The sequence below is a fragment of the Carcharodon carcharias genome, chromosome 7 (assembly GCF_017639515.1).
Source record: "Carcharodon carcharias isolate sCarCar2 chromosome 7, sCarCar2.pri, whole genome shotgun sequence".
NCBI classification, from domain to species: Eukaryota; Metazoa; Chordata; class Chondrichthyes; order Lamniformes; family Lamnidae; genus Carcharodon; species Carcharodon carcharias.
The window spans coordinates 105588305-105608324 of NC_054473.1; the positions used below are offsets into that span (position 1 = coordinate 105588305).

Below are 20020 nucleotides of genomic sequence, written 5' to 3' on the forward strand. Positions count from 1 at the left end.
ATACTTATGACTTCTCGTGGACAAATGGTCTGGAACCACTGGACATGAATGACAACACTTTGGTTGAAAGAATAGAAAAGCAAAGTATTATTTAAATTGAGAGAGACTGCAGAATACTGCAGCACAGAGGGATCTGGGTGTCGTTGTACGTGAATCACAAAAATTAGCATGCAGGTACAGAAAGTATTGGGAAGGCAAATGGAGTGTTGGCCTCTATTGCAAAGGGGGATGGAATATAAAAGTACGGACGTCTTGCTGCCTCTGTGCAGGGCATTGGTGAGACCATACCTAGAGTATTTTGTGCAGTTTTGGTCTCCTCATTTAAGGTGGGATTGCTTGCATTAGAAGCAGTTGAGAGAAGGTTCACTGGACTGATTCCTGAGATGAAGGGGTTGCCTTATGAGGAAATATTGAGCAGGTTGGGCCTACGGTCATTGGAGTTTAGAAGAATGAGAGGTGATTTTATTCAAACATATAAGATCTTAGGGGGTTTGACAGGGTGGATGCTGAGAAGATGTCTCCCCTCATGGGAGAATCCTGAACTAGAATAAGGGTCTCCCACTGAAGATGGAGAAGAGAAGGGATTTCTTCTCTCAGAGGTTCATTAATCTTTGGAATTCTCTTCCCCAGAGAGCAGTAGAGGCTGAGTCATTGAATATGAGTTGGATAGATTTTTGATCTACAAGGGAGTCGAGGGTTACGGTGGTCAGGCAGAAAAGTGGAGTTAAGGATATGATCAGATCATCTATAATCTTATTGAAAGGTGGAGCAGGCGCAATACTTATCGAGGTTAATCTCATATCCCCAAACAGTTACCACTTTTTCAACAACGGCCAACATATAAACACCGAGCCACAAAGAGATATTAGGACAGGTGAACAAAAGAGATTGGTTTTGAGGAGTGTCTGAAAGGAGGTGAGAGACAGAGAGGCCTTAGGGTGGGATCTCCAGAGCCGAGAGCCTAGGCACGGCTGCCAATAGCAGGACAAGGGAGGTGGGGGTTGGACAAGAGGCCAGAATGCGAGGGGCACAAAGATCTGAAAGGGTTGTGGGTGGAGGAGGTTACATAGACAGGAATAAAAAAAACACAAATGTCTACTTACAGCGAAGACTGCATTCTGGAGTCCAAAGGGGATGGGCGTTAGCCTCGCCAGGAAGACCACCTTTAGTCCGCTGGTCCCATCCAGCACTCGGACGATGGTGCTGAGTTTGGCATTCCCTCTCACCAGGGTGGTCATGTATGCCAGCAGGCAACGCTTGGTGACAAGGTGAGCCAACAGGGTGCCCACCACCACCCCCAACACCACCACTGCCAGCCCCCGCTGGAAGCCATACAGGTACCCGGGTGCCAGGCTGAGCAGGGTGTATCCCCAGCTCCAGGGGAAGGAGATGAGGGTGAATGCCAGGGTGAAGAGCAGGATGCCCACCCTCAGCTCCTGCCTCTCCAGCCACAGCAGCAGGTGGCGCCGGTTTGCCCACAGCAGCAGGCTGCCCATCAGCGTCACCAGGACAACCAGCAGCAGGGGGCGGTGCAGGGCCCCAGCCTGGGCACACAGGCCCATCCCCGGCTCAGCAGCCCGGCCAGCAACTCCGCCGCCCCCAGCAGTCCGCTGGCCTGAACCCTCCCTAGCACCATCGCCAAACCCGCTCTCAGTGCCTTGATGTGGCATCATCCATCCCGCCCCTCCCTACCACACCCCCGCCATCCATGGGTCTATCTTCCCGTCAATCAGTGACCTACTGAACTCTTCACTTTTATTGGTCCAATCCGTTGACAATTACCGCCCAGCGGAACACCCTTATTTTTATTGGTCCAGCCTCCTGTCAATCACTGCCCCGCAGAATTCCTCATTCTGATTTGCCCAATCTCCAGTGAATCACCACCCTACGGAAATGTCCAATCCGATTGGCCTAATCCTCTGTCAATCACCGCCCTATGGCATTCCTCATTTTTATTGGACTAGTCTCCAGTTAATCACATAGCTCCGCCTTCCATTGCTCCCACCGGTGCAATCGGTTACTGTCACCGATTGGCTACCGCTACTGTCAATTATAGACTGGCTGTTATCATTTGCTGAGAAGGAAATCACCGCAGCCTTGTCTCGCCTGCCAGTCAGATGTCAGAGGCAGCGCTGGAGAGCCCGGCTTCATGTGGGTTCACTGGGCAGCTCCTAGGTCCCAAGTAGAGCATACACCGGATCTTGTCAACCCCAGACAGGCCAGCAGGAACCGGGATGTTCCCCTGTGACACTGACCCCGTGACTCCTGCGGTCTTTGGGTGACAGTCCGGCTCAGCTGTGATGCCCATCATTGTCGAACAGCCCATCACATTATTTCCTCTCTCCACCCCATTCACACCCAGTTGAAAAATTATTGCATAGGAATTGCTGGACAAATAAAGACCAAGGTCCATCCAGCTCTGATGAAAGTTCATCGACCTGAAAGGCTGTGTTTCTCTAACATTTTTTGTTTTTATTCCATTCAGCTCATCTTCTACCATCCTGAAGGTCCCATGGTAAAACATTTTTTTTTATCTGTTTGTGGGATGTGGGCTTCACTGGCTAGGCAATCCCTAATTGCCCTTTTTCATTGGTGTGGGTCTGGAGTCAGATGTAGGGCAGACCAGGTTAGGACAGCAGATTTCCTTTCCTAAAGGACTTTAGTGAACCAGATGGGTTTTATGGTCATTATTAAACTTTTTAATTCCAAATTCTTAAATTTAATTCAAATGCCACCATCTGCCATTGTGGGATTTGAACCCAGGTTCCTAGAGCATTCTTATATTGTCCCTAGAATACTAGTCTAATGACAATACCACTACACCATCACCTCCCATACCCAACCCTCACTCTCCATTCAAATTCCCGTTCGCCATCCAGATTCATACTCGCTCTCTCCTTCCAGACCCTGTTCTCTACCCAGACTCATTCCTCCTCTCGGTACGGCCTACCCCACCCCCACCCTCCACCTAGACCCCCATGCTTCTGTCCAAGTCCATTCAGTCCAGTCTATGAGCTCATCACTATACTGTTTTCCTGCGCCAAGATTTCTCCTGTGTAATTGGTTGGGTTTTCTTCAGCTGATTTGGAGCTGTTAGTCTGATTGGTCAAGCAGACCACGGTGAAAGCTTCCCCATTATTGGTGTTTTCTTGTTGCTGAAGGTGTTTTCATCCATGTTACACAACATTTTAGCAGATAACCAATAAGCAGTAGCTGATCTGGGTATATTCAATGTGAAATTTAGAGGAAGCTAAACTCCATCCAACTGATCTGGGAATGCTTCCTGTTTACACTGGGCACCTGATATCACAGGATCACAGAATTGTTGTAGTGCATAAGGAGGCCATTCAGCCCATCGTGTCTGTACAGGTTCTCCAAAAGAGCAATTCACCCTAGTGCCGTTCCTCCACCTTCTCCCCGCAACCTTCCTTTTCAGATGACAGTCTAATTCCCTTTTGAATATCTCGATCAAAACTGCCTTTTTTTTTACTCATTTACGGGATATGGGCTTCGCTGGCTGGGCCAGTATTTATTGCCCATCCCTAGTTGCCCTTGAGAAGGTGGTGGTGAACTACCTTATTGAACGGCTGCAGTCCATGTGGTGTAGGTACACCCACAGTGTTGTTAGGGTGGGAATTCCATGATTTTGGCCCAGCAAAAGTGAAGAAAAGGCAATATATTTCCAAGTCAGGATGGTATTTAAGCTGTCTTGGTGAGTTCCTGCAATGCATCTTGTAGATGGTACACACTGCTGCTACTATTCGTTGGTGATGGAGGGAGTGAATGTTTGTGGATGGGGTGCCCATCAAGTGGGCTGCTTTGTCCTGGATGGTGTTGAGTTTCTTGAGTAATGTTGGAGCTGCACTCATCCAGACAAGTGTGGAGTATTCCATCACACCCCTGACTTGTGCCTTGTAGATGGTGGACAGGCTTTGGGGAGTCAGGAGGTGAGTTCCTTGCCACATGATTCCTAGCCTCAGACCTGCTCTTGTAGCCAGTATTTATATGGCTAGTCCAGTTTGGTTTCTGAACAATAGTAACCCACAAGATGTTGATAATAGGGGATTCAGCTATGGTAATGCCATTGAATGTCAAGAGGTGATGGTTAGATTCCCTCTCGTTGGGGTTGGTAATTGCCTGGCACTTGTATGGCATGAATGTTATTTCCACTTGTCAGCCCAAGCCTGAATATTGTCCAGGTCTTGCTGCATTTGGACCATTTGAAGCAGTCCATGCTTCAGTATCTGAGGAGTCACGAACATGGTGCAATCATCAATGAACATCCCCACTTCTGACCTTATGATGGAAGGAAGGTCATTAATGAAGCAGCTGAAGAAGGTTGGGCCTAGGACACTACCCTGAGAAACTCCTGCAGCAATGTCCTAGAGCTGAGATGACTAACTTCCAACAACCATAACTTTGTGCTAGGTATGACTCCAACCACTGGAGAGTTTTCCCCCTGATTCCCACTGACACCAGTTTTGCTAGGGCTCCTTGACGCCACACTGTGTCAAATGCTGCCTTAATGTCAAGGGCAGTCACTATCACCTCATCTCGCGAGTTCAGCTCTTTTGTCCATGTTTTAGCCAAGGCTGTAATGAGGTCAGGAGCTGAGTGACACTGGTGGAACCCAAACTGAACATCAGTGAGCAGGTTATTGCTGAGCAAGTGCTGCTTGTAAGCACTGTTGATGAGCCCTTCCATCACTTTACTGATGATTGAGAGTAGACTGATGGGTGGTAATTGGCCGGGTTGGATTTGCCCTCCTTTTTGTGTACAGGACATACCTGGGCAATTTTCCACATTGCTGGGTAGATACCGGTGTTGTAGCTCTTTTGAGTCAAAACCCATTAAATTAAATTAACAAAATCAGGGACAAAGTAAAAGGCATCCCCTTAAAGGGAAAATGTAAAAACAAAAGATAAAACTCAAAGGAAACTTACAAACATCATACCAAAATGTGATCAAAGGTGTTGATAAAGCACCCCAGTCCCTGCAGTGCCCACCAATCACAGAAGGCCTCGACAGTGCCAGCAGACACCATCTGCTCCCTCTCCAGGGACACCCAGCCACGAATGTAGCCGCGGAAGAGAGGCAGACAGTGGGGCCGGATGACTCCTCAATCACCTGGGCCTGTTAGCCTTTCTGGAACAGCTTGGCTAGGGGCACAGCAAGTTCTGGAGCACAAGTCTTCAGTACTATTGCCAGAATATTGTCAAGGCCCATAGCCTTTGCAGTATCCAGTGCCTTCAGCTGTTTCTTGATATCACGTGGAGTGAATTGAATTGGCTGAAGACTGGCATCTGTGATGCTAGGGGCCTCCAGAGGAGGCCAAGATGGTAATCCACTCAATTTGAGGATTCCTATGGCAACTCTCTCCTGACCATATACCACTGTGCTGCCACCTCTGTCAAGCCAGTGGGACAGGTCATACCCAGGGATGGTGATGGTAGTGTGTGGGACATTATCTGTAATGTATTATTCCATGAGTATGTCTGTCAGGCTGTTGCTTGACTCGTCTGTGGGACAGCTCTCCCAATTTTGGCACAAACCCCCAGGTGTTAGTAAGGAGGACCTTAAGAGTAAACCACATTGCTGTAGATCTGGCATCAAATGTAGACCAGACCAGGTAAGGACAGCAGATTTCCTTCTCTAAAGGGGCATTAGTGAACTAGGTGGGTTTTGACAATAATCGATAATGGTTTCATGGTCATTGTTAGACTTTTAATTCTAGATTTTTATTGAATTCAAATTCCACCATTTGCCGTGGTGGGATTCGAATCCAGGTCCCCAGAGCATTACCCTGGGTCTCTGGATTACTAGTCCAGTGACAATACCACTACCTCACCGCCTACCCTTCTCCACAAACTCAGATTGTGCATTCCAAACCCTAACTACTCACTGCTTGAAGAAGTTTTTTCTCATATTGCTTTTGCTTCTTCTGCCGATTACTTTCAATCTGTGCCCTCTCGCTCTCCATCCTTTCGCGAATGGGAACAGTTTTTCCATAGCTACTCTGCCCAGGTCCCTCATGATTTTGAATACTCTATCAAATCTCCTCTTAATCTTCTCTTCTTCAAGGAAAACAGTCCCAATTCTCCAATCTATCTTCATAACTGAAGTTTCTCATCACTGGAACCATTCTCATGAATCTTTACTGTACTCTCTCCAATGCCTTCACAAATTTCCTAAAGTGTACTGCCCAGAACTGGACACAATACACCAGTTGAGACCAACCTAGTGACTTATACAAGTTCACCATAACTTCCTTGCTCTTATACTCTACACCCTTATTAATAAAGCCTAGGATACTGAATGCTTTATTAACTATTCTCCCAACCTGTCTTGCCACTTTCAATGACTTATGCACATATACACTTAGGTCCCTCTGCTCCCCCTTTAGAGTTGTACCCCTCATTTTACATTGTCTCTCCATGTTCTTCCTACTAAAATGTATCACTTCACATTTCTCCGTTTTGAACATCATCTGCCACCCATCTGTGCCAACTTGTCTACGTCCTTTTGAAATGAATACTCAGCACTTACCTTGCTCACCTTTATAAGAACAAATTTAGCAAAAGAAAAGATGAAAAGAATGACTCTGAAATGAGATCATTGGATGGAGAATTGTAGCTTCATGTCCACATCTCACATTCTGGGGCTGCTCCCAATGGGTGCAGGTAGCGTGTACCTGTAGCTTTATATTGTGACATCCCCACTCATAGCCACACTGTGCAACCATTCCTGGTAAAGACCTTGCTGCAAACAGATCACTGTGGGTAAAGTGGGCAATGCTGCACTCTTCAGATTATCAAGTGGATTAGAGCAGACTATTCCCACTATCCAAGAAAGGACAACATCCCATGCCTACAGTCATAGAACAAGGTTTATTCAAAAGATAAAAAATCATTTGCGTACAACAGAATGTGGCACAATGTCAACAAAAGCCAATTGATTTAGAAAAGATGTGTGTTATACATGAAAGGATGCAAAGATTATAATGGATGGAAAGGGCTAAACCAAACACTGTGCCTCCTTCACAAACTATCTCAAGAGTGGCTGATGCCTGATTAAAGGTACATGGCTAAGTGGCTGAGGCACTGCAGTGAGAAAATGTGAAACATTGGGCAAGGAGACAGTTTTAGCTGTTAAACACGCGCATAGAAGTTAATATTTGGCCACTAAACCTACCTAATAATCTCATTTCTACACTTAATGGTCATTGCACAGGAAATGATTTCAGCAATTATCAGAAGAGGTCATCAGTGTCCCCCTCACCAGGAGCTGGTAGGCTTGTTAAAATATAACACTGGAGTCCATCCGTGTAGAAAATGAACTTTACTGTGGGAATAATGTTGAGGACATTGTAAGAAGCCAGTGGTAGGTTTCTCTTCCAGCTCCTTTCACCAGTACATTTTCTCTCTGTCACATATCTGACAAACTAGAATTTAATGAGGAAACATCAAAGATTGGATTATTGCCAGAGGCAAAACTCTGGCTAAATTATTACAATGAGCTCTCAGTTTCATGCATTCAACATCCTTAAGGAAGAGAGGGGCTGAGAGTCATTGCTGGGACACTCCCACAGACCTTGCTAAGAATTGATAGGACAGTGGAGGATGTTAAAGGAAATGAGTACAAGCAGGGTGCCCACCCACCCATTCTGATGTTTTGATCTTGAAAGTAGCAAATAGAAAGGGGAGAAATTATCCTAGCTCTCAGTTTTGGTGCTTAACATATTCAGGGAAAAGGGCTGCAGGTCCAACCTATAAAAGAAAGATGAACCTGCATTTTTGTTGCAACTCATTACATTGTGCAAAAACATCCCAAAGTGTTTCACACATAACATATTTGAGAAATTTTATTATCTCGATTTTCAAAGCCACAAATGACGAATGGAGACAGAATAAGAGGAGTCTGGTCCTGTAACTTGAACCTGAATTTCTGAAATAATTGATAATTGCTCCGAACCTGTGTGGTAAGGCACATTGGGGAAGTAGTTAACAAAATATCCTGCTGGAACTTGAATATGAAGCGTAAGGACATAAATAAAATCCTGCATTTTACAGTTTGACCTATTGATGAAGAATAAAATAGTTGCTTAGACTGAGGCTGATTACTATCTCAATTTGTTAACGGATATGACATCTCTAGGTGGTCTTTAAGTGAGATAAGTAGCAAACTGGCACCAGCAGTCATCAGATTTAAAATGATCCCTTGGCCCTTTGCCCAATTGAGATGGCTCCAGACAGTAGAATTGCCCAGGCTAAGATCACCCTTATAATTTCAAGCATCACTGGATATAGAGATGAAATCTCACAGCTCTATGTGTTACTGCTTGGTGAATCATACAAACAGATCAATAAGCAAACGCTACACAAATAAAGTGATAGAGCATTGACTGAGTTGATGAAAAATTTGGAGACTTTGGAAAAGAATGTGCTTTAAGCAGGAGGTCACCAGGCTTAGTTTTCCCTCCTACTTCTCTGGAGTAATGCCTTTGAGGTAATAGATCCAAGACATCACCGTTCCATTTCCTACAGACTGTGGGCATGAGATAATCAACCTGCCAGTGGCAGGGTATTTGGAAATACTTGCAGCTGCTTCAAAGCTGACAACCACAATATGGGTTTTCTTACCACGGAGTGTCTCGGTTGGCTTGCAAACAAATGCTGGATTATCCACTTGGAACGAGAAAATGGTTGCTTGCGGGAAAATATTCTTAAATGGAATGGAAGCACTAGATCCAGCTCGAATTGAGAAAGGACCTTGAGGTTTGGCAGGTAAACACACTCCAAAGAGGGGGATGTTATAGTCGCCTCCAACAGGAGAGGTGATGTTGAGAGTTGATCTGGACTCTCCCACCCGGAGAGGCTCATAGGCCACCTCCACTCCAATCTCTGAACCTCCTGGTGAGGCTGGTGATGCTATGATGCTTTTGTCCACAAGGAATTCAGGACTATCAACCTAAGGAAGAAACAACTGAATCAGTTTAGTATATCCAGGATACCACAGAGCTTGGCAAATTTACAAGCAATCTGATCAACAATGTTCCATGGCATCAGAAATTCCAATTGCAAGTAAAAATTAAAATTAAAAAAGGAACCTTTACTTGGCCCATTTTGAAATCATTAATGTGCTGGAGAATAGAAAACTACCCTAATTCTGCACGCATTCTGCATCATCTCCTTGCAGAACTGACATGGTCTATATGCAGACCACAGTTCCTTCTATTCTGTCCCAACGTCTGTAAGAACATTCTCCCTGCAACTTTGTGGTCTCTTGAAGGAGATTTATGATCCAGTGCCAATGAATGTTAAATCTTTGTGAAGTTTTCTTTCTGTCCAAACTCAGTTCACCACGCACCTTTACACCTGGATAGACGTTTTCATCACATCAATGTAGAGTGGATTGAAATGCAGACTGCATAAGCAGAAACAGTATCCTGATGTTCTACAGAACCCTTCATGACTCAAAAGTAACATCAAACTCTCAACAAGGATACTCTTCTCCTTTTTTTGGGGGGGGGGGGGGGGGGGGGGGGGTGGTGGGGGGGGTGTGCAGTCCCACAAATTGCAAGGGAAGTTTAGCCAATCTAAACTATTCAAGTATTCAAGGAATGAACAAAATCAATGGCAACTTCAATTAAAACAGTGAAATTGGGTGAAAAGATGGCACCACTGGGGTGGATGGGTGGGGGAAGGGTGGGGGGCAGGCAGGAGAGAGTGAGGGTTGGGTGGGATGGGCAGGAGACTGTGGGATGGCAGGGTAATGCAAGGTGGGCAGGAGAGTGAAGTTGGGTGGGAAGGGGAAAGTGTGGGCAGATGGAAGAGTATTAGAGTGGATGGGCAGGGAAGTATGGGATGGGGAAAGTGAGAGTGGCAAGGGGAAAGTGAAGGTGAGTAGGAAAGTACTGGACATGGAAATGTGAGTCTTGGTGGGGAAAGCAAGGGTCCATCCATACGGAAATAAAGAGCTACGCCAATAGGTGCAATGCCAGAATCTAAAGAATTAATTTTCCAGATGTACAGGTCCTGATTAGAGTCTTCCTTGCTAGGGCATTTAGAAAGAGATCACATATGATCCACCATGATTTCCCATCCTGGGCTTTGGTTGGGTGAGGCTCTATCCTGGAGGGTTCATATAAATTGTATAAATTGTCCCTCATAACCTGGTGTGCCTGATTGTCACCAAACGTTCTCGGTGATCTAGAGGCTGTATGCTGAAGTGATCTAGAATAGAACATCAGGAGGCACAAGTTAAAAATCAAGTCAGGAGAAAAGAGGAAAGTCAGACAAAACCTTTTTATCAGGGGGTAATAAGGTTGAGGGACAAGTTAGCAGGGCCGAGCACTCATACTATAAATGGAGTCGTGACAATTTAGTGTACTTCCAAAGGGTTGAGGGGTATGATGAAAAGGCAAACAGTTGAGGTTCTTCACACAGAGTAATGGAAATCTGGAACTCTCTCGCTGAGAGAACTGTTGAGGTTAGATCAAATTGAAAATATCAAAACTGAAAAAGATCACCTGTTGACAGGCAAGACTATTCAGGGATAGGGAACCAAGGTGCGTAAATGGAATTAAAACATGGATCAACCATGATCTAACTGCATTTCACAAAAGGCTTCACTGGCCTCTTTTGGTTCCTATGATGAATCTACAAAGAAACAGGCAAGTTTGTTGGACTTCTGTTCAGTGCTGATGAAGAGTCATTCGGACATGAAACATTAACTGTGTTCCTCTCGCAGATGCTGTCAGACCTGCTGATTTTTTCCAGCTTTTTTTGTTTTTTTTCAGGATTGTTGGACGTAATGCCTTTTGGTGCTCTGCTTTGTTTCTCCAACTCATGTGTTCTATATTGAACAGGCTAATGACTGGTGGGATTGTGGGCTGCTACCACAATTAATGAGAGATATTAAGGATATTTTAGAGGTTTGGTGTGTGGAGAAGAAAGAATGTTCATCCAAACAGTTACTGGAAAATTAATGGAAAATGAGAGATAAATTTCCTCTTCAAACGTGGAGCCTAATGTGATTATAAAAGAGATGCATTTGTAGAGAGGCTATCACCATCTCAGAATGGCCTAATTTGTTTTGCAGCCAAACAGTTTTTGAAGTTATAATATGAGAATTGCAACAGTCAAGTTTTGCACAGCAAGATCCCACAAACAGCAAAGAGATAAATGACCAGATAATATGATTTAGTGATGTAGGTTGATTAATAAATATTGGGGAGAACTCTCCTACTTTTCTTTGAATTGGTGACTATGCGATCTTTTATGTTCACCCGAGGAGGCAGACAGGACTTCGGTTAAATGTTTCATCTGAAAGATGGCACATCCAACAGTACAGCACTCCCTCAGTGCTGCACTGGAGTGTCAGCATGGATTAGGAGCTCAAGTCTCTGGAATAAATCTTGAACCCATGACCTACTGCCTCTACGCACCTGCTGAAATTGTAGTACAGCTACTGGCCTAGGCCAAAGTCTCAAAGTCTTTAGTAAACACCCTGCTGCATCTAGAACCTACCTTGCATGAGAACTCAACCTTCTGGCGGGAGTGGTTCATGAACTTGGCACTGAGGGTCTGGCTGGTACCAAAAGTGGTCCGGAAGTGGAGGGATTTCTCGAGCCCTGCTGGCTTGGCTTTCAGGATCAGGTCATAATAGAAGACCCCTAACTCACTGCTGTTCAAAGTGAGGCGCCCGGTGCTTTCGCCCACTTTCAAAGGTTGATATTCAAAATTCAGTATACCCTATGGAGGGAAAGCAGTACTATGAGATTCAACAAAAATCCACCAGGAAATCCTACCAGTAGCACCCCGATTGTTACAGAGGTTGCATCAGGTTCTGAATGAACCAGAATCTTTGTGCGTGCTCTTCCCCCCAACACCACCAACCCACACAACCCAGTTCCACATCCTCACCTCCCACTGCCTATATTTTCTGGTGGTCAGAACCAGCCTCCCATATGAGATTCTCATGTAAATTAGGTTAACATAAGGGAAAACAACCTCTGTCATAGTTCTTTCTGTTTCCCAACTCCCTATTTGAATGCTGGATGCAGGAACCACCTACTAGGCCCCAGGATCCTGCATTCAAAGCTCATCAGGGAGGCTTAGTAATAGTACAGGCCCAGAGGCTTTTGATAGCACTATGAGAATATGGCCATGAACAGGGCCCCAATTGGCACAAATAAAATTTTAAAGTCAACAAAATACATATTTCTTTTCAGGCAGTGATGGCTGCTTTCCTCCTCCATCCACAGAGAGCCCTCTAATGTCCACCTTGCTTCTCCTTCTCTAGTTTGACACAACTTCTTGGCAGAGGCTGAGGAATCTACCCCTACAGTCTGATCACCCCAGGGCTTAAACAGTAGATGGGGTTGACGGGAGGAGAAGGACATCTCTGGAGCAGGTGGCACTCCTGACAAAGCAGGGATACATCCGCACTGAAAGATGCAGACCCCAATTGCCAAGGTGTGCTGTCCTGCTAAGTATCACTTTCTTGAGATGTAAGATTTTTCTCAGAGACACCTTCATTTTGCATTGGCTGTTTTCTCCTGAATGTGTTGGAAACGTTCGACATGGTTTCATTTTTGCTGACCAGATGGGCAGATGTGAAATAAGGTCCATGCAGGAATGATCTGGTTTGCAGTCTCCCTGTTGATCTGCATCTTTTGACTTGGTAACAGCTGGATTCACTCACGCACCAAGTTAGCTGTAGGTCAGTATAACCAGCTGGCTAGGACTTGCAGTGTTCCAAGATTGGGATTCAGAAATTCCCTGGTTCTCTGAAATATTTCCTGCATTTTCTACTGCGCCTCCCCCATTTTTGTCTACCTTGTCACTGCAGACAAGTGAAAATGGACGCTGTAATAATGAAAACATTGTGCTTGGTCTTTTAGTTTGTTCATCATTTTAGCTTGTTCCTTTGTTGCTGACTGTCTTCTAAATAACTCAAACTAGCTGAATAGGATTAAATGCTCTAAATGGTGTGAGAGTCAGCCACACACATCTTAAACGTCTTTGCTCCAGTGCTATACTTACAGTGTGAATGCACAAGAACATAAGAAAGAGGAGCAGAAGTAGGCCATTCGCCCTTTGAGCCTGCTCTGCCATGCAATATGATGGCTGATCTGATTGTGACCGTACCCGTACGTTCCTGCCTCCCCCTACCCCCATAACCCTTAACATTCTTGACAATCAAAAGTCTGTCCAACTCATCCTTGAATATATTCGCTGACCCAGCCTCCAATGCTCTCTGGGGAAGAGAATTCCAAAGAATAACAAGCCTCAGAGAAGAAATTTCCATTCATCTGTACCTTACATGGAGACCCATTATTTTGAAACTATGCCCCCTAGTTCTAGATTCCACCACTAATGGAAACGTTTTATCAACATCTACCCTGTCAAGTCCCCTCAGAATCTTGTACGTTTCAAAAAGGTCACCCCTTATTCTTCTAAACTCTAATGAACAAAGGCCTAACCTGTTTAGCTGTTCTTGATAAGTCAACCCCTTCATCCTAAGAACCAGCCTAGTGAATCTCTTTTGAACTGCCTCCAATGCCAGTATATCCTTTACTAAATACAGGGACCAAAACTGTACACAGTACTCCAGGTGTGGACTCACCAACACCCTGTATAGTTGTAATAAGACTTCCCTATTTTTAAACTCCAAACCCCTAGCAATACAGGCCAAAATTCCATTTGCCTTCTTAATTACTTACTGTACCTGCATGCTAACTTTTTGTGTTTCATGCACAAGAACAGCCAGATCCCTTTGTGTTGCACTTTTTTGGAGTCTCTCTCCATTTAAATAATAATCTGCCTTTTGACTCTTCCTACCAAAGTGCATGACCTCACACTTTCCTACATTAAACTCAATCTGCTAAGTTTTTGCCCACTCAACAACCTGTCTATATCCCCTTGCAGATTCCTTATGGCCACATCACAACCAGCCCTCCATGCACAACATGGGAGCAGCAGCTACTCAGGGTGTGGCCTTTGCCTCTCCACTCGCAGAAAGTCTGTCAGAATAGTGGCGGATTCAAAAGAGAGGAGTTGAGTAAAAAAATTACAGGACAGAATTCCATTTTCCAAAAGTCGGAATTCCTTCAAATGGCAGAAGTTTCTCATTCCACCAACTTCCTCCATAACTCCTTAAAGTCTGAAGGTATTGATCTCAATAACTTCCCTCTTTATGTTGTTGACATCAACAAATACCACAACTCCTGGCTCATTCTCTTCCCCTGCAGAATATTCTGCACTCTCTCTGTGATGCCCTTTAGCCTGGCACATAGAGGCAACACACCATACAGAACGCATGATAGCAGTTACAGAAATGCCTGTCTGTTGCCCTAAATACAGAAGCACCTTTAAAAAGTGCATTTCTACACTTTGCTGTTTTCCCTTTTTCCAATTTCTTGCCCAAGGTTGCTCTGATCTGGACTGCACTCTTCCAGGGCGTTGTCAGGAGGGACATACTTGCAATGGAAGCAGTTCAAAGAAGGTTCCCCAGACTGAATCCTGGGATGAAAGAATTTCTTATGAGGAAAGATTGAGTAGGTTGGGTCTATACTCGTTGCAGTGCTGAAGAATGAGAGGTGATCTTATTGAAATATATAAGGTAATGAGGGGGCTTGACAGGGTGGATGCTGAGAGGGTGGTTTCCCTCCTGGGTCCCTCTCATTGGATTGTTAATTTTTGAAGTTCTCTTCCTCAGAGAGCAGTGGGGGCAGGGTCATTGAATATATTCAAAGTAGAATTAGACAGGTTTTCGATCAACAAGGGAGACAAGGGTTAGCTCTTTCAAAACCAATCAAATAAACCAAATTAACAAAATAGGGACAAGGGTTATGGGGAACAAGCAGGAAAGTGAAGTTAAGGGCACACTCAGAAGAGCCATGATCCTACTGAATGGCGGAGCAGGCTCAAAAGGCCAAATGAACCTAGTCCACTCCTGTCTCTTATATTATTAGGTTGCCTGTCCCAACAACCCAACTCTCAGTCCCGACAACCCAATTCACTGTCTTGTTGACTCAATTCCCTGTCCTAATGACCCGACTCCCTGTCTCGTCGACTCAATTCCCTGTCCCAACAACCCGACTCCCTGTCCTGACGACCTGACTCCCTGTCCCGACGACCCGACTCCCTGTCCCGATGACCCGACTCCCTGTCCCGATGACCTGACTCCCTGTCCCGACCCCACTCCCTGTCCCGAAGACCCCACTCCCTGTCCTGACCCGACTCCCTGTCCCGACGGCCCGGCTCCCTGTCCCAACCCGACTCCCTGTCCCGACGGCCCGGCTCCCTGTCCCGACCCGACTCCCTGTCCCGACGACCCGACTCCCTGTCTCCCTGACTCAAGTCCCTGTCCCGATGACCCGACTCCCTGTCCCGACGACCTGACTCTCTGTCCCGACTCGATTCCCTGTCCCGACGACCTGACTCCCTGTCCCGAAGACCCGACTCCCTGTCCCGACCCGACTCCCTGTCCCGAAGACCCGACTCCCTGTCCCGACAGCCCGACTCCCTGTCCTGAAGACCCGACTCCCTGTCCCCACAGCCTGACTCCCTGTCCCAACGGCCCAGCTCCCTGTCCCAAAGGCCCAACTCCCTGTCCCAAAGACCCAATTCCCTGTCCCGACCCGACTCCCTGTCCCAAAGACCCCACTCCCTGTCCCGAAGACCCGACTCCCTGTCCCAACCTGACTCCCTGTCCCGACCCGACTCCCTGTCCTGACAACCTGACTCCCTGTCCCGACGACACGACTCCCTGTCCCGACGACCCAACTCCCTGTCCCGACGACCCGACTCCCTGTCCCAACCCGACTCCCTGTCCCAAAGGCCCAACTCCCTGTCCCAAAGACCCAATTCCCTGTCCCAAAGACCCAATTCCCTGTCCCGACCCGAATCCCTGTCCCGAAGACCCCACTCCCTGTCCCAAAGACCCGACTCCCTGTCCCAACGACCCGACTCCCTGTCCCGACGACCCCACTCCCTGTCCCGAAGACCCGACTCCCTGTCCCAACCTGACTCCCTGTCCCGACCCAACTCCCTGTCTCGAAGACCCGACTCCCTGTCCCGACAACCCGACTCCCTGTCCCGACGACCCGACTCCCTGTCCCAACGACCCGACTCCCTGCCCCGACGACCCGACGACCCGACTCCCTGTCATGACGAGTCGGCTCCCTGTCCCTGGTGTTCTTACCTTAGCCTGTGGTGGGACAATGAGCTGTGTTGGGAGAGAGATGTCTGAGATTTTACATTCAGTGATGAATACAATGGGGACAGTCAATGGATTCTCCACTGCCACAGTCCCGGTAGTGCTCTGGCGAACTGCTGCCACCAACTCAATGGTGCCATTTAGGCCAGGAGATATGGATTTAATGTTTACAATGTAGTACAGGTATTCCTGAGTGGCCTCATTCCGGAAGGTCACCTGTGTTGGCAAAATGTTAGAAGTTTTAGCGGTTCAATTCAATAACATCTGGATCTGACTATCAGACACAAGTTGTATTTCTTCTAGACATTCAGAAACATTGATCCAATCCCATTTGCGTCCTTTAAGAAGTTATGAATGCTGGAGACTATAAATTACATCCATTTAGCATTTCCTGATACAATTTAAAAATATAAACTGAAAAATATTCCGAAGTCATATTTTCCCTGAATTCTCCCCATTCTTTCCAGTTTTCTGGATCAGAGTATCTGGTCTAACCTATTATTTCTCACCATCAGCTATGGAGAATCCTTTTAATTCTACATATTGCCTTCCACAGAAGTATTTTTAAGAACACAAGGTTAATCAGGCAGACAATCATGGGCAGAATAACTGCAGAGAATCATTGAAGTAAGGAATCCAAAAACATCACTGGGGTGATGAATGTTTGAACAATCCTTAAATGTGAGGCTTATATGGGTCTACCACACTAAATGTGGAGCTTCAAGGGAAGTGGTGTGAATGACCCTTGTCAGTTCTTTGCATTATTCCCCTGTGGATCCCTCTGGTCTCTCAATGGAGTAATGGTGAGAGACAGCTAGAACGCCCATGGAATTTCACAGCCTGTGTTCTTCTTGCTACATGACATTGGGGTGTGACCAATGACCAAATTCCATAGGCATATGAATGAGTTTCATCAGGTGCAAACAGCAAAGTCCAAGGCTCTTCAGCTTCCTGTGGGTAGGATTACCTATTTGTTTTAACACATTGCAAGCTCTGCTGCAGAACTAGGGCCCAGTGAATTGCAACATGTTGAATCTAGGCCAAGTCTGACTTAGTTCACTAATGATTACCGTTGGTGTCAGCAGCTTCAAGTTTCCACTTTACCAATGAAAGTGATAAAAACAGAGAGCAGGATTTATCTGGCATAGCAAAAACAGAATTACCTGGAAAACCTCAGCAGGTCTGGCAACATCGGCGGAGAAGAAAAGAGTTGACGTTTCGAGTCCTCATGACCTCATGTCCCTACAACCACACCACCACCCCCACCCCCCCACTTCTCTCCCCCTACCCCCTCACCTTAAACCAGCTTATATTTCACCCCTCTCCTTATATTCACTCAGTTCTGTGGAAGGGTCATAAGGACTCGAAACGTCAACTCTTTTCTTCTCCACCGATGTTGCCAGACCTGCTGAGTTTTTCCAGGTAATTCTGTTTTTGTTTTGGATTTCCAGCATCCGTAGTTTTTTGTTTTTATCTGGCATAGCCCTGGCTGCTGAACTTATCCCATTTACCAAGCTACAATTGGGCTCATCTCAGCTATCAGATGCTTTAGTTTATGGCAAGATCCCTCTACAGCTTGCTCATTAATGAGCCACTTCATGTAGTCCCCAGCACTATCAACCAACTAACTAGATTTAAGTTAAGTGAGACAATCTCACCCAGGGTTGTCAATGGGGTGATTCAACTGGCCTTAGCATCCCTACATTAGAGAGAGGAAAATTAATCAGGGCTCTTGCTCCTGATTCCTATCCAATTACTCCTGGTCAGAAGTGCATATGTGTGGGGAATGGTTGAAGGCTGTAACTCTCCCTGTGACTGAGGGCCTGCCAACACTCATAGTGGAGAGACACATAAACAAAGATCTGAATTTATACAGTGACTTTTGCGCAGGAACTCATGATTTCAAAGCTAGTATTTTTTTATATGGACCCTAATTGAAAAGGAAACTGAGAAAGGAAACTGGCTCTTCCAGTTTCTAAGGAAACTAAGACTGAAACTGAGATTGGAAACTTCTGGGGAGACTGAAACTGGCTGAAACATATAAAAGGACACAGAGCCATCTCAACTCAATAATTGGTGATGATTCCAGTGTTTCTTTTAATATTAATTCACGGAAACTGGACATTGCTGGCTGGACCATCCCTAATTGCCCTTGAGAAGGTGCTAGTGAGCTGCCTTCCTGAACCGCTGCAGTCCAAGTGGTGTAGGTACATCTACAGTGCTGTTAGGGAGGGAGTTCCAGGATTTTGACCTAGCAATGGTGAAGGAATGGCAATATATTGCCAGTCAGGTTGGTGAGTGATTTGGAGGGGAGCTTGCAGGGATGGTGTTCCCATGTGTCTGCTGCCCTTGTCCTTCTAGATGGTAGCAGCTGTGGGTTTGGAAGGTGGTGTCTAAGGAACCTTGGTGAGTTCCTGCAGTGCATCTTGTAGATGGTATACACTGCTGCTATTGTGCGTCGGTGGTGGAGCGAGTGAATGTTTGTGAATGGGGTGCCAATCAAGCAAAAACAGAATTACCTGGAAAAACTCAGCAGGTCTGGCAGCATCGGCGGAGAAGAAAAGAGTTGACGTTTCGAGTCCTCATGACCCTTCGACAGAACTTGAGTTCGAGTCCAAGAAAGAGTTGATATATAAGCTGGTTTAAGGTGTGTGGGGGGGAGCGGAGAGACCTCTCTCCGCCCCCCCACACACCTTAAACCAGCTTATATTTCAACTCTTTCTTGGACTCGAACTCAAGTTCTGTCGAAGGGTCATGAGGACTCGAAACGTCAACTCTTTTCTTCTCCGCCGATGCTGCCAGACCTGCTGAGTTTTTCCAGGTAATTCTGTTTTTGTTTTGGATTTCCAGCATCCACAGTTTTTTTGTTTTTATTTATTATTATTGCCAATCAAGCAGGCTACTTTGTCCTGGATGGTGTCAAGCTTCTTGAGTATTGTTGGAGCTGCACTCATCCAGGCAAGTGGAGAGTATTCCATCACACTCCTGACTTGTGCCTTGTAGATGGTGGATAGGCTTTGGGGATTTAGGAGGTGAGTTACTTGCTGCAGTATTCCTAGACCTTTACCTGCTCTTGTAGCCACAGTATTTATATGGCTAGTCCAGTTCAGTTTCTGGTCAATGTTAACCCACAGAATGTTGACACTGGGGGATTCAGCTATGGCAATGCCATTGAATGTCAAGGGGTGATGGTTATATTCTCTCTTGTTGAAGATGGTCATTGCCTGGCACTTGTGAGCTGCGAATGTTACTTGCCACTTGTCAGCCTGAGCCTGGATATTGTCCAGTTCTTGCTGCATTTGAACATGGACTGCTTCAGTATCTGATGAATCACGAATGGTGCTCAACATTGTTTAATCATCAATGAATATCCCCACTTCTGACCTTTATTGATGAAGCAGCTGAAGATGGTTGGGTCTAGGACACTACCCTGAGGAATTCCTGCAGTGATGTCCTGGAAATGAAATGATTGACCTCCAATAGCCACAACCATCTTCCTTTGTGCTAGATATGACTCCAACCAACACAGATTTTCCCCCAATTCCCACTGACTCCAGTTTTGCTGGGGCTCCTTGATGCCACACTTGTTCAAATGCTGCCTTGAGACAGTCACTCTCACCTCACCTCTGGAGTTCAGCTTTTTTGTTCATGTTTGAACCAATGCTCTCATGAATTCAGGAGCTGAATGGCCCTGGCGGAACCCAAACTGAGCATCAATAAGCAGGTTATTGCAAAGCAAGTCCCACTTCATAGCACTGTTGATGACCCCTCCCATCACTTTACTGACAATTGAGAG

General features: G+C 45.9%; 2 protein-coding genes across 2 annotated transcripts in view; both read right to left on the reverse strand.

Moving 5' to 3' along the window:
- The window catches only part of LOC121280281 (transmembrane protein 64-like), a 51301-nt gene extending 49647 nt beyond the window's left edge, over positions 1-1654 (reverse strand). The window contains exon 1 of the mRNA XM_041192103.1: positions 1104-1654. Coding sequence (XP_041048037.1) covers positions 1104-1562 — 459 coding nt within the window. The 5' untranslated portion in view covers positions 1563-1654. The remainder of the gene's footprint in view (positions 1-1103) is intronic.
- A 1354-nt stretch (positions 1655-3008) lies between these two features.
- The window catches only part of LOC121280027 (hydrocephalus-inducing protein homolog), a 127244-nt gene continuing 110232 nt past the window's right edge, over positions 3009-20020 (reverse strand). Inside the window, exons 19-23 of the mRNA XM_041191655.1 lie at positions 16210-16440; positions 11529-11753; positions 8483-8967; positions 6547-6601; positions 3009-3155 (exon numbers count right to left, since the gene is read on the reverse strand). Coding sequence (XP_041047589.1) covers positions 3009-3155; positions 6547-6601; positions 8483-8967; positions 11529-11753; positions 16210-16440 — 1143 coding nt within the window. The remainder of the gene's footprint in view (positions 3156-6546; positions 6602-8482; positions 8968-11528; positions 11754-16209; positions 16441-20020) is intronic.